Here is an 18,148-nt window from a genome sequence, read left to right on the forward strand (position 1 = left end):
CACTGCTCTCACTGAATCACAGCGCTGCTGTCAGTATGCGCTCTTTATAAGCGAGTTACTTCTCATTAACGATTGGAGACACGAGAAATTCTTCTCATCATCTAAATACTGGCAGCGAATATCGACGATATCAGTGCTGAACTGTACGCACGGTGGAGGACAGCGCCTGAGAACTTCATTCAGCGGAGAGGCATTAAGCTGACACCCGATGTAAGCGTGTCACCCCCGGGGTACTTTTAGGATGCAGAGATCACCTGTGGAGGATGCCAGCTGCCTCTCAAAATACTTTTTCTGGTAAGATGCAACCAAAATATGAAATGTTTTAGATGTTCTGTGTGTCCACGTGTGTACTAACAACAACAAAATGTGTTTAGGACACGTGTGTGTTTAAATAGGCTACCAGAGATATTTTTCTTGTTTATTCACATTTTTCTAGTGTATTCACACTTGAAGGCTACACAGACTACACCTGATGACTGATATATTCATAGAAACATTTCAATAACAGCCACGTTTCATTTCATACCTCGTTCTGACCCCCCCTAAAGAAAGTTTTCTTTTTATTGCTTTACAAGTGTATCGGCTGGATAGGCAACACTTTTAAACAGTGTTTTCGAACAACGCTTCTACAACCTCAAAAGTTCAAAAGTTAATTTAACCAGAGCACGCAGGTTGCAGTAAACGTTCACAAATAGAAGTTGGGTTCGACTGAGGTGGTAACCATAGCAACAGTGCGCCGTTCGAACGCTTTCGTTCAGTTATTTAGAATTACATAACACAGTTATCGTAAAAATCTCAAATGTTTTTTTATTTATTTCTTTGTTTAAGGGGACTAAACGAACATGTTTGTGCAAGAACAACATCAAATCAAGTTCTTACTCCAGCGTGTTTATAGAATTGTGCATAATCATAGATATCATAAAATAACTACGCGTACATCTCCTTAAAAATAACTAAAGTTCACTTTAATCAAAAGAAATCACAATATTGAAGTTTTCAACGTTTGTTCTGACTGTTTACAGGTGGACAAACCCTATAATGAGAAAGGGTTTTAGGGAGAAACTGAGGCTATCTGATGTTTATCAAGCTCCCAGTCAAGATGCAGCAGACATTCTTGCAGAGCGTTTGGAGAAGTAAGTATTTGTGTTCTTACCTTTTCCTGACACTTTAATTTGTGATTTTTAAAATGTTATTTAAAATTTATTTATTCATATACCCTCATATAGAAAAGACCACATTATCCTGGTGAATGAAATGTGTTTATTGCATTTCCAGTTACATTCCATTTAATTTGCATGAGCGTTTATTTATTATTATTTATTAAGGATTAAGGACAATTTCATATTTAAAAATAATATATATTGATATTTCCTCTATATTTTGTTGTTAATTGCTGAGTATATTTTCTCAGTGTCTCCTCCATTCAGTAACCGGAACTGGAATGAAATAACTTTGAAAGCAAATTTACATAATGAAGTGACTCAAACAGAGCTCACAGTCTTGGTTTCTATTGTGACTTTCAGTGTCCTCAAAGCTCCTGTTACTCACTAGAGCCAAATATCACACCTTTGGGTGTTTGTGTGATGTTTTTTGACAAAAGAAGGGAGAAAAGAAGAATAAAATGTAGGCAACCCCCTTAAATGTCACCCTGCCCATTCCAGTAAAGTTCCTTCCATGCCATGTCTCACATAAACCACAATACATCCATGCCAGTGCCCTGCTAATGGGCATCAAATGCGACCTTTTAAAGTGCCAGGCTCCTGGTGAGTGATAGATGATGAGCATTTCTGTTATTCCTCTAATGTGCAGTACTGCTGGGAATTTGAACTTTTTATTAAATTAACAGGTTGGAGCGGTCTCTGCCGTTTCCCCAAGCTTGTCAGGGTCTCTTTGCTCTGTTTAATAAGTTCGCTAAATCACCTTGGTTTTATAGGAGTGCACCAAACAATGTGGACTATACCCATTTTATTGTGGGTGGATGCTGTTTAACTGTTCCATTCAGTTTTCTTTCTTTCCCTAAACAGAGAATGGGACAGAGAAGTCGCATCTGGAAGGAAAAAGCCCAGTCTACTACGAGCACTGGCACGATGCTTTGTACGACCATTTCTGTTATTTGGCTTCCTCCTATATGTAGGCGTAAGTGTCCAAATAGTTTCTTTCTGTGGCCTTTTTTTTGTTCTTGGATTGGAGTGTTGATCTCTAAATACAACAGCTTAGTACAAGAGAGTTCAAATGCATGAAGTGTAAATTTCGTTAATTTGTTTGCACATGGGTGGATATTGTTGGCTCACTGGTATGAAGTGGTGTGGTTCCAAGTTGTGTACTGCAGGTAACAGTACAGTATGGCTTTCCCAGTGAAGAACGTACAGCATCTAACCTCTTGCTAGATTTTCTTCCACTTCTCACTTGATTAATTTTTTTTATTGTATGTACATACTTTGGACATCAATTTATATTGATGTTTTTCTGTAAATAGTATTTATAAGTTTGTAAATTTGAAAATGAAGATGCCACTTCTTTTACTATTTTTCAGGAGGCTACAAAAACAGTGCAGCCACAGCTTTTAGGGCGGATAATTGCGTCATTTGATCCGGTCCATGAACCGGAGCGAGCCAGTGGTTACTTTCTTGCCTTTGGTCTCGGCTTGCTATTCACTGCCCGCTTTCTCCTGCTCCAGCCTGCCATGTTTGGGCTGCACCGCCTGGGCATGCAGATCAGAATCGCACTTTTTAGCATAATCTATAAAAAGGTTTGTGTCTAGTTATTTCTGTCTACAATCATTTGTCCCTGATGCCAATATCTTTCCTCAAATAATGGATCAAATTTAAGCCATCTATTGCTAGCACAAAAAAATTCAATAAAATAACATTATATTAAAATAACAGTGTATTAAGTGCATGAATTTCTCCTAATCTTGACCCTTAGACCTTGAAACTTTCTAGCCGAGTTTTGGACAAGATAAGCACAGGTCAGCTGGTCAGTCTGATGTCAGCCAACCTGGGCAAATTTGATCAGGCAAGTTTAAAATGAGCAAATGACGTAAGTCCCTCATGTTTACTGGATGGTAGGTCTCCTGTGATACTCTGTTTTTTGTCTTTAACCTGTACAACACACCTGTGAAAAATTTATATTGACACAGTACATTGGGCCCTAATTTTACAGAATTTTGTTTTTAAAATGCATAGATACTACCATCCAAAAGTTTTGGTTGGTTAGATTTCTTTAATAAAGGAACTCTTTTAAATGCTCACCAAGGCTGCATTAATTTTATTTATTCAATAATACAGTAGAAACAGTAATATTATGAAATATTATTACAATTTAAAATAATTGTTTTCTATTTAAAATGTAATTTATTCCTTTGATGGCAAAGCTGAATTTTCAGCAGCCATTACTCAAGTCTCACATGAATCAGTGTGACATGATTCTTCAGAAATCATTCTAATATGCTGATTTGGTGCTCAAGAAACAATAAGCATTGTTAAAAACATTTTGTGCTGATTAATATTTTTGTGGAAATCTTGATACATTTTTCCAGGATTCTGTGATGAATAGAAAGTTCAAAAGAACTGCATTTGTTTGAAATAGAAATCAACTGTAAGAATATGAAAGTCTATACTGTATTTATTTCTTTCAAAAAATAAATCAGACAGACCCCAAACTTTTAAACGGTAGTGTGTGTGTGTGTATGGCCAATTTGTAAAGAGGCTGACCATTAGAAATGAATATACTGCTGCTTACATGTTGGCTGAGCATTAAATTTAGCATAATGCTTCAGTGGGGAGCGTAGCTGAACTCTGGAACGTCCTAAGAAGGTAGAGCCAATGTGCTGAACATTGATACACTCTGTAAGTGGTCTGAAGCAATTAGCACCTGTGTTTAATGTGGGTACTTAGAGTGTCCTTTCCTTGGAATGTGTGAGATGGTTTTCTTATGTTTTGTACCACTGTAAATGTGCCGAGGCTCCTAGGCATCAGCTTTTGGCATAAATGTATTAACACATGAATAAATAAAAATTATTGCTTTTAATTAATTACTAAAATTTAATACTACGCATGTTGTATTTCTTCTTCTTCTTTTCTTTTTTTTGGTATAGAGCCTGGGTATGGCCCATTTTGTATGGATATCACCATTGCAATGCATCCTGTGTACAGGGCTTATCTGGGAACTCATTGATGTCAATAGCTTCTGTGCACTTGCCGCTATCTCTTTGCTGGGTGTCTTGCAGGCCTTTCTCTCACATAAAATGGGTCCTTACAAGTAAGTGTTAAATTTACTGTTGGCCTACATCGTAACACCAAAAAGCGAATCTTGCCCAAAGATGTTCCCATTTGGGAACTCACACTGGCACAGCTTTGTTTTAGAGATGTCTCTCTAAATATGCTCCCACAGAAACACACATTCCAGCTGTGATTCATGCTGGTTACAGGCTTTGAAGAGTTTGGACAGGTAGTTCACTTCTGCTCCTGTAATCAGGAGGCTGGTTAGCCTTGTGCCTTTGAGAAATGTAAACAATGTTGGTCAGAACCGCTACTGAGACAGATTGCCACACACACAAACTCACAATCAATTTTAATTCAGTATCTAAATTGTCTGTATTCAGTGCCTTCATTCATGAGACAACATCATAGACATTAGTCAGATGTATTATGTACAGGATGTGAAGTTCTATAAGAACTTCTATAAGCCTTTTTCTGTTTTCCTTTAGAGCACAAAAGGTGCTACTGACTAACAAACGGTTGGCTCTGACCTCAGAGATCATGGAGAACCTGCATTCAGTGAAGGCCTATGGCTGGGAGGAGATAATGGAGACCCTAATCAAGAACATCAGACAGTAAGTCCCAAACAGTTACTATTGATGTTTATGTTTATTGAACAGTTTATTGATGTTTAGATATAGAAAGTTTGTACACTACCTTTCAAAACTTTGGAGTTGGTAAGATTTTTAAATATTTTTAAAGAAGTCTCTTATGCTCACCAAGGCTGCATTAATTTGATAAAAAATATGGTAAAAACAGTAATATTGTGAAATATTATCATTTAAAATAGCAGTTTTCTATTTTAAAATATTTTAAAATGTAATTTATTTCTGTAATGGCAAAGCTAAGTTGTCAGCAGCCATTACTCCAGTTTTCAGTATCATATGATATACAGGTGCTCAAGAAACATTTCCTATTATTATAAATGTTAGAAAGTTCAAAAGAACAGCATTTATGTGAACAATACATTTTTGTAACAATGTAAAATTCTTTACTGTCACTTTTCATCAATTTAATGCATTCTTGCCGAGTAAAAAAAAAAAAAAAGATCTTAACCGACCCCAAACCTTTGAACAGTAGAATGTGCATATAAAAAATAATAATAATTTAAAAAAAAATATATATATATAGTTTTTTTCACAGACATTACTCAAAAAACCGAGTGGACTATATAGTTTTGCTCATAGTAATCTAGTTAAATTGTTATTAAGTGCCTTTAACAAATTTCTGAAAATATTTCAGAAACTTTGGCAAATTTAGTCAACCCAGAACTTTGTATAAAAAAAAATTTTTTCAGGCAAATTGCTAAAGATTTTGAGTTTGCCAAATTGAGAAGTGCTAATGAGTAATTTAATTAAAGTTAATATTAACAGTTACAGTTGATATTTCAGTTAATTAGATTTCTCTCGTAATGCTTTAATTCCTACCTCTTTAATAGTAAGTGAAGTTCTTTCATAAGAGATTTTGGATCAGAATAGTTGGCCTGGATCAGAGAAACTTGAAGCCACAGTCTCCCGCTGTTTCTCTGTAGTATTACATTTATGGCAGCACACGGTATACCTTTGTGTTTTTGTTATCAGCTGAGTCTTGGAGAATCAATGTGTCGTTGTTTTTTTAGCTATTTGATATCTCATGACACAGTCTCCAAATATCCTACCCATGTGACATTCTCCTTTAAGGTAAGACAAGGCGAGTGTTACGGGGCTGACAAGACGTGAGACGTGCGGATCCATGTGCAAGCTTTATTAAAAGCAGAGGAGGTCAGAAACACAGGCAGGGTCGAACAAGGGCAAACAGGTATATGGCGGGCAAGACACAAGAATAATCCTAGGGCTAGCGTAGGTCAACGATCGGCGAACAGAATCACAAGGGGGAGACTAGAGGGATAAATCCAGGAAAACAGGCAAAGATCAGAAACCAAGAAAACAGACGAGGCAGACTAAGCTAAGGCAGGGTAAACTAAACAGGCTCCGTAGAGTAGCTATCAAACGATAAGCGCTAAACAATACTCGGCAGTTAGAAAGGAGTGAGATTGAGTGTTAAATAGTGAGTGAGTGATATGAAACAGCTGTGTGCAATCAGTGCTGTGTGCAATCAGTGTAATGAATGATGGGATATGTAGTCCGGGGTGATATGCAACAGTGTGTAGTGCGAGAGTCAATGAAATGGAAAGGGTGACCTCTGATGGCTAGCAGACGGAAGTTCATGGACCGGATACGTAACAGCGAGGCACGTTTATTTATATTATTTATTTATTATAATTATTAATATAGTTTATTTATTTATATTATTTCATACACAATGGTAATTCAAAGTGCTTTACTTTTTTTTTAAATAATCACAACATATGCAAAAGGAATAAAAATAACAATACAAGCAAAGAATTGAAGATGATTAAAAATTGATTTAAAATGCATAAAAACAGTTAAGAATAAAAAATAGAAGGACATATACATAAGATATAGTGCAATCAGTCGAACGTAGCACAGTGCTCATTCAGTAAATGCACAATTAACAGATGTGCGTTGAGTCTGGATTTAAATATGGCTACTGTAGGAGCACATCTGATCCCCGGTGTAAAGACCTGAGGACTGGTGCGATTTGCTCAGATTTTCTGGTTCTGGTCAGAATTCTGGCAGCAACGTTCTGTATGAGCTGCAGTTTTTTGGGAATTCTGGTGAGGAGTCCATTACAATAATCCACCCTGCTAGTGATAAATGCATGAATAAGTGTCTCTAAGTCTTGACTGGAAATAAAACATTTAAGCCTTGCAATATTTTTAAGACGGTGATTTAGTTATTGCTTCGACATGAGAGACTAAAGGTCTGACTCCAGAATCACACCGAGATTCCTGACTTGATTTTTTGACCCTTAGAGTCAAGGTATGCATTTATCTTGAGAACTTCATCTTTGTTTCCAAATGTAATAACTTCAGTTTTCTCTTTGGTTAACTGAAGCAAATTGTGGTGTATCCAACTGTTCATTTCATCAATGCATTGGCAGAGGGAGTTAGTGAGGCTGTAGTAGTTAAATGAAGGGCAAGGTAAATTTGGGTGTCATCTGCATGGCTTTGATAGGCAATTTGGTTCTTTCTCATTATTTGGCTCAGTGGGAGCATATACAGGTCGAGCAAAAGTTGTGCAAGAACTGAGCCTTGAGGCACTTGAGGGACATGTTTGTCATTCTTTCTTCCTGTAAACTGTTTGTAGGGATGAGGTGAGGCTGACCAGGAAGATTGGCTCCCTGCGCTATTTTTACAGCTCTGCATACTTTTTCTCAGCCATCTTTGTGATTGTGGCCGCAGTCGTCCCTCATGCCCTCAGCCGCGGTATCAACCTGCGTCGCATATTCACAACTCTCTCCTACTGTATGGTGCTGCGTATGACTGTCACTCGACAACTGCCCGGCTCCATCCAGATGTGGTACGACACCATGCGGCTTATTTGGAAGATTGAAGTGAGTCTACACACTCTAAAACTAGCACAAGTGCAGCCCATTCTCACGGCCCCTTTCTGTGTGCTACACTATGAATTCCGACTTTAAAAATATTAGGGGATTCAGATGATTATAATAATTGCACATTTTAAAAATAAATGTAAAAAATTATTTATGTATTTAATGTCAACTTTTGTGGTTGATACTTGTAGTGGAACTACATACAGTACAAACTATTTGCAAAAAGTCTATATTTGTTTACATTGAGAGGAAGTTTTTTTTTTAACCAACTGAATCATTTGCGAATTTATTTTTGTAATAATGCCCTTTTAGTAATATGAATTATAATGCTAAATTATATCTGCTATAATATAGCTATAAAATTAAAGCATTTCTGGTTTGGTGTTAATAAAGGGAAAACACTCCTCTGTACTGTATTTCTGAAAGCACTCTGCTTGGCAGCATTTTATTGTGTAATGCTGTAAACTTTGAGTGAATGTTGCTGTTACTGTGGTCTTCTCGGTATCCAGAACTCTACCTAAAACTTAAACTTACCTGTTTCCTCAAGGAATTTCTTAGTAAGGAGGAATACAAGTTAATGGAATATGATCTCAGCATCACAGAGCTGGAACTTAAAGATGTGACTGCTTCTTGGGATGAGGTATAGTTATACATCCATAGTCTTAGATTTAGAACATCTCTCTTGAATTTCAATTCTGTCTCATCATATCCTTAACTTTCTTTTGAAAAAGACTGATTCTGTTCTTTTCGATTCTTTTCTAATTAGAAGCACGTTTAGAGAACTAATTGCAGTGCTCTCTGTTGACTGTTTCTTAGTCTATTTGGTTCAGTTCAGTAGCTACAAGACTAATGACTCATGAAGCCTAACTAAAGTCAACGATTAGCCAGGTCCTCCTTCTCCTCCTTCTACTCTCATCATCCCTTCCCTACGGGCACATGTGCGGTTTGTTTCAGTGAGACTGTCATGTACTTAAACTACATTAGGCGATATTCTCAATTGTATTCCTTTTCAGCATTTAAAGAAAAAGAGAGGAGTGATCAATATTTTTGAATGCATTCAGTGTGTATGTGTAGTGCAGTGTAAATACTCTCATTCTGTGTTTCTTCAGGGTCCTGGTGAACTTTTGGAAAGGATAAAACAGGAGAACAAAGCTAATGGCCATCACAATGGAGATGCAGGCCTCTTCTTTACCAACCTATATGTGACTCCCGTACTGAAGGACATCAGTTTGATCCTGAAGAAAGGAGAGATGTTGGCTGTTACTGGTTCTATGGGCTCTGGGAAGGTAGGAGTGCTTGCCGTTATTTTCAAATCTGTCGTAAACATATATCAATGCAAGTTGTACTGACATTTTAAATAATATATTTATTATTTATATGAATACAAATGATATTAGTTATTTATTATTTATTTTATAAATTATATTATATATTTATTATTATTATTATTATTAAATTTATCATTTATTTAAATTTAAGTTTAGAGAAAAAGTCTTGCTGATTAAAAAAAAAATTCTACTTCTTTTCAGTCAGAAATTAGGGTAGGAAAAGAGACTAAACAATTCAAACAAATTATTCACAATTATAGTGAATAAATGAAAGGCCATTTAAACTACATTGTGAAACCTTTAATAAGCTGAAAAATATGCTAAAATATAAAAGGATGAGTAAAGCTAGCTGTTTAAAAGAAAGCAAACATTTGCTAAAAGGAAACTGTAAGGTGGTCATTGTTCAGACATAATTCCTGTATTTATAGAGCTCATTGTTGATGACCATCCTCGGGGAGCTGGTTCCCTCCTCCGGGAAGATCCGACATAGTGGTCGAATCTCCTACTCCTCCCAAACAGCCTGGATCATGCCTGGCACCATCCGAGACAACATCCTTTTTGGTCTGACCTATGATGAGTATCGCTACAAGAGTGTGGTCAAAGCATGCCAGCTCGAGGAGGTACTGACAAATTAATGCTCTTCAGTCCACTCTTTGTCTCTCTCATTTCCTTAGTTTTACTCCCATCTCTAATTTCTCTCCCTTTGTGTATTTTTTTTATTTCTCTCTATTTGTATTTCAGTCCCTCAGTATATTGCCTGACCTCACTCATCTCTTTTCTCAACCTAACTAGTCCTCCTCTTTGTCTTCTCCAGTGTTAATTTCGTTTACGAATAATTTTCGTCATGTTCGTCAACGACATTTTTTTCACTGACGACAACGAGACGATAACGAACTAAAACTCTTTTTGAATGACAAAAACTATGATGAAAATATATTGACATTTTCGTCAACTCATAAATACGAGACGAAAATGTTAGGGAGGGACGATTTGGGAAGAGATTCATTCAATCTGCTGCGTGGTTCGGAGGTTAGATGCGGAAATTTTAGTGAAATGCTAAATAAATGCATTGCACTGTAACTAAACCCATTAGATTTTAGCCGACTAAATTTACTGTAGATTTAGTCGACTAAAATCTTATGATATTTAGTCGACTAAAACTAGACTAAAACTAAAAACAATTCAGATGACTAAAATATGACTAAAACTAAATGGCATTTTAGTCAAAAGACTATGACTAAAACTAAATCAAAATTTGCTGTCAAAATTAACACTGGTCTTCTCTCATGTTTTTGGCTCCTGGTTTGCTTCTGTTTCTGTCTTCCCTCTCTCTCTCTTTCTACATGGAATGTTCACCTGGCAATTGAACTGAGAACCTTTGTTAGACATAGAAATGTGTCATATTACTCTGCTCATGGTTTTTTCCCCTCACCCCCAATCTCTTGATACCAAATCAGCCAATCATGTGCAACTATCAGCAGCCAAAGTGTTGAGTGACAGGCCCCTTGTTTAATTGAGTCTTACATGAAAGGACGGTCAGGTGATCTGCTGAGAACACATTCATGTCCAGGCATTAGTCTGATGTGTGAGATTTATCCATGCTAGTGGATGAGATTTGTCTAGTGAAAATCATAATGTAAGACTGCAAACACGGCAAAACTTAAATTATATTCACAAAGATAAAGATTTCACATTTTCAGAGAATATATAGTGAATTAATGATAATTATTTTGTTCACCAAATTGGCAAATATAGTTTTTTCTTTCTTTCTTGTTTTAAGCATAAATCTGACAAAACTGATAAAGTTTAGGCTGAAAACAAGAAGAAAAAAAAACTTATTCAAAAAAATATTTTCTCTAAATAAGTCACACAAAATATATATTTTAATGCGTTTTTACAGATTTTTAAATAAAATTTATTACAATTATTTGCTGTGTAAAAAGTGTATTTTTATATATTACGGTTATATAATATTGTATATATATATATATTTTTTTTTTCTTTTTTTTTTTCTTTTCTTTTTTTCTTAGATGTTTAATCATAATTAATTAACATAGTGTGTTTCTGAATGGTGAGTCTGGGACATTTACAGTCTGTGTTGGTTCCCATGTTTCCCATAGGGAGAAAAGTGAATGTGTTTCCTCTCAAACAAAGCATGTTTTCACAGCTGGTGATTACCAGCACAATTTATGACTGTTTGTTACGAAATAGACTCTAATAACAGAAGATCTTATAGAGCAGTGTGAGGTGGCTATTGCCATCACAATGGTAGGCTTGGCCATAACAACAGAGTGTGAGAAGTTAGCCGTCTGTGTGCTAACTAGCAAGAAGCTGCAAAGTATTGTTATTTACTGTACATAATGAGTCTTTATTCAGTCTATGCTGATAGACTGACACTTATGCTTTCCCAGCGTACTTAATCTTCTGAGTCACGCATTAGAAACAAGCTCTCAATGCAAACAGCAAGACTAGCAGGATCTAATAAATGGATTTGTGGAGTTTAAAATGTAAAGTAGAAACGCCCATGTTTAGTGGGCTTGTGTTATCCATGTATTTCCTTTGTGGCACTGATATACTTGCATTTTAGTCCTTATTGATGTTGTGTCTGGGCAGTAAACCCTAGCATTTCCATCTTAAAGACAGTAGCGCTCCTGATTTGTTTGTGTAGGGTTTTAAAAAATCTTTCTCACTGCATCACTGCATTTAATTATTATTTTTAATGCTCCTACAACGGACAAACAGAGTTGATGACAAGGTAAGTACTTCCTACATGAGAATTATTCATCTCAAATGGTATGTGGTCCCTGCTAAGAAAAAAAGCTTAAACCAGACTAACATAAATCAGGCTGGTCTGTTGGTTTTAGAGGGGTTTTGGGAACTTGTCAGCTAGCCAGGCTAGCTAAGACCAACAAACCATCTTAGGTGGTTTAATTTTTTTTAAGCATGAGTGTTTCCATTAATTTATGTCAAAATGGTTTTTAAAGGAACACTCCACTATTTTTGAAAATAGGCTCATTTTCCAACTCCCCTAGAGTTAAACAGTTGAGTTTTACCGTTTTCGAATCCATTCAGCCGATCTCCGGGTCTGGCGGTAGCACTTTTAGCTGTAGCTTGGCATAGAAAAACCTGCAGTTTACCAATTGTTTCTGCTGTAAGTGTGTGTTGTCTTGTGTCTGTGTTCTGTTGTAAAATAGCATATGGTGGTTGGCTTTCCCTAAATTTCTCAAAATGGCATTTCCATCTTACTTTCCTTTGCTCTGTATGATAATATTGTCTGTTTTATTATTAGGATCTGGCTGCTCTTCCTGAGAAGGATAAGACGCCTATGGCTGAGGGGGGTTTAAATTTGAGTGGGGGTCAGAAGGCACGTGTGGCTCTAGCCAGGTATGTCACACATTTTCTCACTCCCCTTGAGCATCTCTCAACTCCTCAGATGTACACCAGCACCTGTAGTTTAAGCCACGCTGGAGTCCTCACTTGCCCCATGGCTGCTCTTTCCCACAGAACTTTAGGGAAGAGAGTAAATCATATATGTATGGCTTTTTAATGACTGTCAAAACACATTGTTACATCACATCAGGAAGTTTGTCCTTGGATCTCTTTTGGATTTACATGGCCATAAACTCAATGTTAAAGTTTACAATTCAATACAATCTTGCTGCAGCCATAAATAAAATGAGAATTTGACAAGCTTTTATTGTTTGTATTGTTTGTACGAAAGCTTCCCTGTGTCAGCGCTGTTGTGACATAATAAGTTTATATTGTTAGTACGTCTTATTATAGTGTGCAGAGTTTACCATATTAAAGGGGTCATATGATGCTTTTTTAAAGATCATTATTTTGTGTATTTGGTGTAACAGAATATGTTGACATGCTTTAATGTTCAAAAAACACATTATTTTTCAAATACTGTACATTATTGTAGGTCCTATATGCCCCGCCTCTCTCAAACGCTTCGTTTTCTACAAAGTCCCTCCTTCCGACAAGCGCAGTCTGCTCTGATTGGCCAGCTGACCCAGTGCATTGTGATTGGCCGAACACCGCAAGCACTCGTCGGAAATGTAACGCCCCTTACCATAATCGCGAGCTTCATCTTTCAAAATAAATGTAAAGACAGAGCCCGAAAGGGGAACAGAGTCGCGTGACAGACACAGTGATGAAGCTGGTATGTGTTTGCAGTACACAAGCCACGGTTAAGACAGCTGTCTCCACTGTGATGTGACCCTGTCTCTCTCTCACACACGCGCGCGTGCACGCACACACACATGATGCGCAAAACTCCGCATTTGAACAGTCAATAGCAAATACTTAAACTAATAACAAAACAGTAGCTGATTCTGAAGCGCCAGATTGTCATAGCAAAGTCAGAATTACCTCCTCTCCTAGGTTCACGAAACGGTCGTCCATAAAATGCATTGCTGTTCTGTTGTAAGTAATCTTAATGCATCTACTTTCGGAAGGCCAAATAAAGTGGTTTTGCTTTCGCCTAGAAACACACAGCCGTCTCCGTGACATGGCTGCTTCAACACTAACTGCGTTTACTGAAACCACGCCTTCTTTCTTTGCTTGCACATTTGGGTGCATTATGCAAATATTTTCACATAGTGAGGTAGATATGTGGGGCGTGTTAGAACGAGCCGTTTTAGGGGGGCGTGGCAGAGTCTTAACTTTGATAAAGAATATCTCTTTGGTTTTGAGACTTTAGTCTTTGAAACTTCAGGGATCTTATCTATGCACAATCAGCTTGTAACACTCCAAAGAGAAAGGAAAACTTGAAATCGCATCATATGACCCCTTAAAAAAATTCCTTCAAATAGTTTATTAAATAACTTTATTGAATAAACTACATGTTTACCTTGAAATAAACTTAATTTGTATTTAAATTATCAGATTGTCACTAGTTAAAAATAACTATCTGAAAATGTTATTCAGTAATATCATTTTTTCTGCACAGGGCTATTTACAGAGATGCTGATGTCTACCTACTTGACGCACCGTTTACTCACCTGGATATTGCAACAGAAAAAGAAATATTTGACAAGTATGCATATGGATTAATTTAACTAAATATTGAACTACCCCATTTTTATCATGTAGCATTTTGACTTTCATTAATTCTAAGATTGCTTTTTGCCTATTTTCCAATGCGGTAGACTGGGGATCAGAATTTCTGTCTGTCCAAATGTAATAAAAACAAATTTTCCGCTAAGTGCATAAAACAAAAAAACATATTTTTAGGATTTCCATCTGAAGTTAATAGAGTGCAACAGTTGGGTTCCAGAAGTAAAAATCTTGTTGATTTTAAAAATTATTTGCAATAAAAAATTATAAACGAAGACAGAACTACTATGAGGTTATTAATTGATGGTGTATGCTTTTGTTGAAGGCATCAGCAATGCATTTTTCAACTTATTTTTTAAATAATCATGTTTAACAGTGGAATTCCTGGTAAAAACATTACGCATTATTCTGCAAAACAAATCTCCACCAATCAGAGAATTGAAACAAGCAAATTGTACTAGAAGAACTCTTTAGTGCCCATCCAGTCCCATAAAACACTCCAATGACATGATATATAGTATACAATATATAATAACATTTCCATATGCTCTAAAACTATTTGTATATATACAGTGGGTACGGAAAGTATTCAGACCCCCTTAAATTTTTCACTCTTTGTTATATTGCAGCCATTTGCTAAAATCATTTAAGTAATGCAGTATAACAAAGAGTGAAAAATTTAAGGGGGTCTGAATACTTTCCGTACCCACTGTACACATATACATAATATAATCTGCATATATATAGCTACTATATTGTTTCTAAATGCATTTTCAACATCTTTTAATCAATAGTTTTATATTTTGCAATCATTTTTATTTAGATTGTGTCATTTGCCATGCTTGATGGGATTGTAGTTCTTTCCCTCATTAAGTAACTTATCTATCTCTTTGTCTGATTTTCAAATAATTTTTTGCTTCAAATCAAAGTTTGTAATGTTGTGATCCTAGTTGCTTGGTTTGGTTAATGGCTTATGACTCTTAAAATAAGACTTTTTGTAAATACTAATGGGAAAAATACTTCAAGAACCAAGTCCGCTAAAAAAGTGGGCCGGTACTGTTGTGCTCTATACACAAATATCAAATGAATTATGACTTCTTACCAATGAATGGGACTAAATTGAAAAGAGATGACAACACATACTGTACTGGAGTTCATTTTAGCTCATATGTCAGAAATATTGCTGCATAACCTCATTGTTATTTATTTACTCAGATGTCTGTGTAAGCTGATGGCATCTAAGACACGCATCTTGGTAACAAATAAGATTGAGCATTTAAAGCGGGCTGATAAGATCCTACTGCTCCACAACGGTGAAAGTTTTTTCTACGGCACCTTTTCAGAGCTTCAGTCAGAACGGCCTGATTTCAGCTCTTTGCTTTTGGGTTTGGAGGCCTATGACAATGTCAGTGCAGAGCGCCGCTGCTCCATCCTCACAGAGACTCTCCACCGCGTCTCGGTGGATGAGAGCGCAGGCATGCTACCTGAACGCTCAGCTTATCGCCAGGTGGCCCCATCCATGCCCATGTACATAGATGAAAGAAAATCTTCAGTTATCGTCAACACTCTTGGAGCAGCTCGTAAGGCATCCTTCATTCAGATACCTGAAGAAGAGGTTCGGAGGACATTACCTGACCGGAAATTCTCCCTGGTACCAGAGAACGAGCTAGTGGATGAGTCCTTTATGGGGAGCGACGTGTATCATAACCACGGAGTGCATATGGCTGGTCAGAGGAGGCAGTCGGTGTTAGCTTTCATGACCAATGCACAAGGCCAGGGCCGTCGTGACCACCTTCAGTCATCTTTCCGCAGACGGCTGTCCGTCGTGCCTCAGAGCGAACTGGCATCTGAGCTGGACGGCTATGCTCGCCGTCTGTCAGACAGCACGTATGACATCACCGGGGTCCTAGAGGAAGAGAATATTGAGGTATGGAAATTTCTTGCACTTACTGCAACATATTACTTTACACACTAGGCTTTAACTTCATCTGATTTGCTTCTCTTTGCAGGCTTGCTTAGTTAATGAAAAAGAGGAGGTATTTGAAACAACAAAGTGGAACACATACGTCAGATATGTGTCAAATAATAAAAGCCTTCTGTATGTTCTGATCTTCATCTTCCTTGTTGCTGCAATTGAGGTAATCTGATATAATCTGTACTGACATGTTCTGCATTACAAATGAATATTCTTGATGTATTATTATTATTAAGATTTTTTTAAAGAAATTAATTTTATTCAGCAAAGATGCGTTAAGTTCTAATAAAGATTTCAAATGAATGCTGTTCATTTGACCTTTCCATTCATCAAAGAATCCTGAAAAAATTCAGCTTTGCCATCACAGATATAAAATACATTTTATATGCATAACATAGTATATTACAATAGAAAACAGTTCTTTGAAATTCTTTCAAAAACATAAAAAAAAATCTTACAGACCCCAAGCTTTTACACAGTTCTTTTTGAACAGTGTGGATCTAGATTTACTATCCTTAATTCTTTCTTGTGTGTTATTAGGTTGCAGGATCTGTAGCAGGGATTCTTCTGATTACTGAGTAAGTGTTTTTCTTTACCTCATTTTCCAGTGATCTAGTCTTCTAGGCAGAACTAAACTCTTTCGTTGACAAGCATTCTTCAATAATAATCTGGAGTTCATTTGAATCAATACACAAAATACTGCATTTTCACTTTTTTGTTGCAGTGAACTTTGGAATGAAGAGCATCAACGAGTTGAGCCAAATATGACAAAGTACTCCAACATGTCTTCACCTGGAAAAAAAAATGCCATCATTGTGACCCCAACAGGCAGCTATTACATTCTCTACATCTACGTGGCCACGTCAGAGAGCCTCCTCGCAATGGGATTTTTCCGGGGTCTTCCATTTGTGCACACTATGATCACAATCTCCAAGAAACTGCACCAGAAGATGCTGCATGCTGTTCTCGGTGCACCCATGTCTGTGCTCAATACCATGAAGACAGGTCAGTGTTACGTAAGGCTGAAATAAGTAGAAGTAAACCATATTTCCACCAGTCCAGTTTCTGACTTAATACTTTACCGTTTGTATCCCAATATCATTTTTACAGGTCGAATCATGAATAGGTTCACCAAAGACATGGCCACCATAGATGACATGCTTCCTCTCCTCATGTTTGACTTTGTCCAGGTTTGTGACTCCTTTAAAAACTTTTATTGTCAAAAGCCTTGTTTAAATCTTAATTTGTGTTACGAAGATGAACAAAGGTCTTACGGGTTTTGAACGACATGAGGGTGAGTAATTAATGACAGAATTTTCATTAATAGATGGGTAGATGGATTTCAGCTTAGTGCAGCATTGATCACTTTTGCATCTTGAGGTCTAACATTCTATCCACCTTTTTCTTCAACGTGGAAGTAAGCCTATGGGTGAGACTTCCGGTTCATTAGCCCCATATAGGAGAATAACAACGTGCAGTAAACGGTAAAACAGTTTGCACTACAAACTAGTGTGTTCATAATTAAGATAATACATTAAAATAATATGATAAGACACACCAACTTTCAATATCAAGCAGCAAAACGAACTGTTTTGTTCAGCTAAAAATAGCTGGATGGAGTGGACGCAGATGAGACCGGAAGCCAGACCCATAGAATTTACAAATGGCCGCGCCCATTTTTACGACAAGAAAAAGGTGGATAGAGTACAGTTTCAACTCAGTGCTATACAGCATACTAGATTATTAGTGATTAGTAAGTTCTCACACACAATATTGCCAGTTCTTCTGGCCAATATATTGCCCACACCGTCTGGCAGTATGGAAGAGGTTTAACACTACTACTAGTGTTTAAACTAAATTAAACTTTTTTTAAATAAAGTGAAAAAGATTTTTTTATGTTTTTGCATTCTGCATTTATTTGATCGAAAATACAGTAAAAAAGTCATATTGTGGAATATTATTGCATTTGTAAAATAATTAATAATGAATATAATATATAATATAATAAATAATAATTGAATACATTTTATATTATATTATTTTATTTTAATATATTTAGTTATTTTAAT

General features: G+C 36.5%; 1 protein-coding gene across 1 annotated transcript in view; it reads left to right on the forward strand.

The window, feature by feature from the left end:
• The first annotated feature begins 236 nt into the window (after nt 1-236).
• The window catches only part of LOC107708216 (cystic fibrosis transmembrane conductance regulator-like), a 25,504-nt gene continuing 7,592 nt past the window's right edge, over nt 237-18,148 (forward strand). Inside the window, exons 1-18 of the mRNA XM_016512387.1 lie at nt 237-294; nt 1,023-1,133; nt 2,025-2,136; nt 2,534-2,749; nt 2,926-3,015; nt 4,097-4,260; nt 4,709-4,834; nt 7,469-7,715; nt 8,263-8,355; nt 8,825-9,001; nt 9,472-9,663; nt 12,333-12,427; nt 13,998-14,084; nt 15,320-16,031; nt 16,114-16,242; nt 16,620-16,657; nt 16,804-17,084; nt 17,190-17,269. Coding sequence (XP_016367873.1) covers nt 242-294; nt 1,023-1,133; nt 2,025-2,136; nt 2,534-2,749; nt 2,926-3,015; nt 4,097-4,260; nt 4,709-4,834; nt 7,469-7,715; nt 8,263-8,355; nt 8,825-9,001; nt 9,472-9,663; nt 12,333-12,427; nt 13,998-14,084; nt 15,320-16,031; nt 16,114-16,242; nt 16,620-16,657; nt 16,804-17,084; nt 17,190-17,269 — 3,003 coding nt within the window. The 5' untranslated portion in view covers nt 237-241. The remainder of the gene's footprint in view (nt 295-1,022; nt 1,134-2,024; nt 2,137-2,533; nt 2,750-2,925; nt 3,016-4,096; nt 4,261-4,708; nt 4,835-7,468; nt 7,716-8,262; nt 8,356-8,824; nt 9,002-9,471; nt 9,664-12,332; nt 12,428-13,997; nt 14,085-15,319; nt 16,032-16,113; nt 16,243-16,619; nt 16,658-16,803; nt 17,085-17,189; nt 17,270-18,148) is intronic.

This window comes from Sinocyclocheilus rhinocerous, unplaced genomic scaffold (genome assembly GCF_001515625.1).
Source record: "Sinocyclocheilus rhinocerous isolate Xijiao unplaced genomic scaffold, SAMN03320098_v1.1 scaffold2670, whole genome shotgun sequence".
NCBI classification, from domain to species: domain Eukaryota; kingdom Metazoa; phylum Chordata; class Actinopteri; order Cypriniformes; family Cyprinidae; genus Sinocyclocheilus; species Sinocyclocheilus rhinocerous.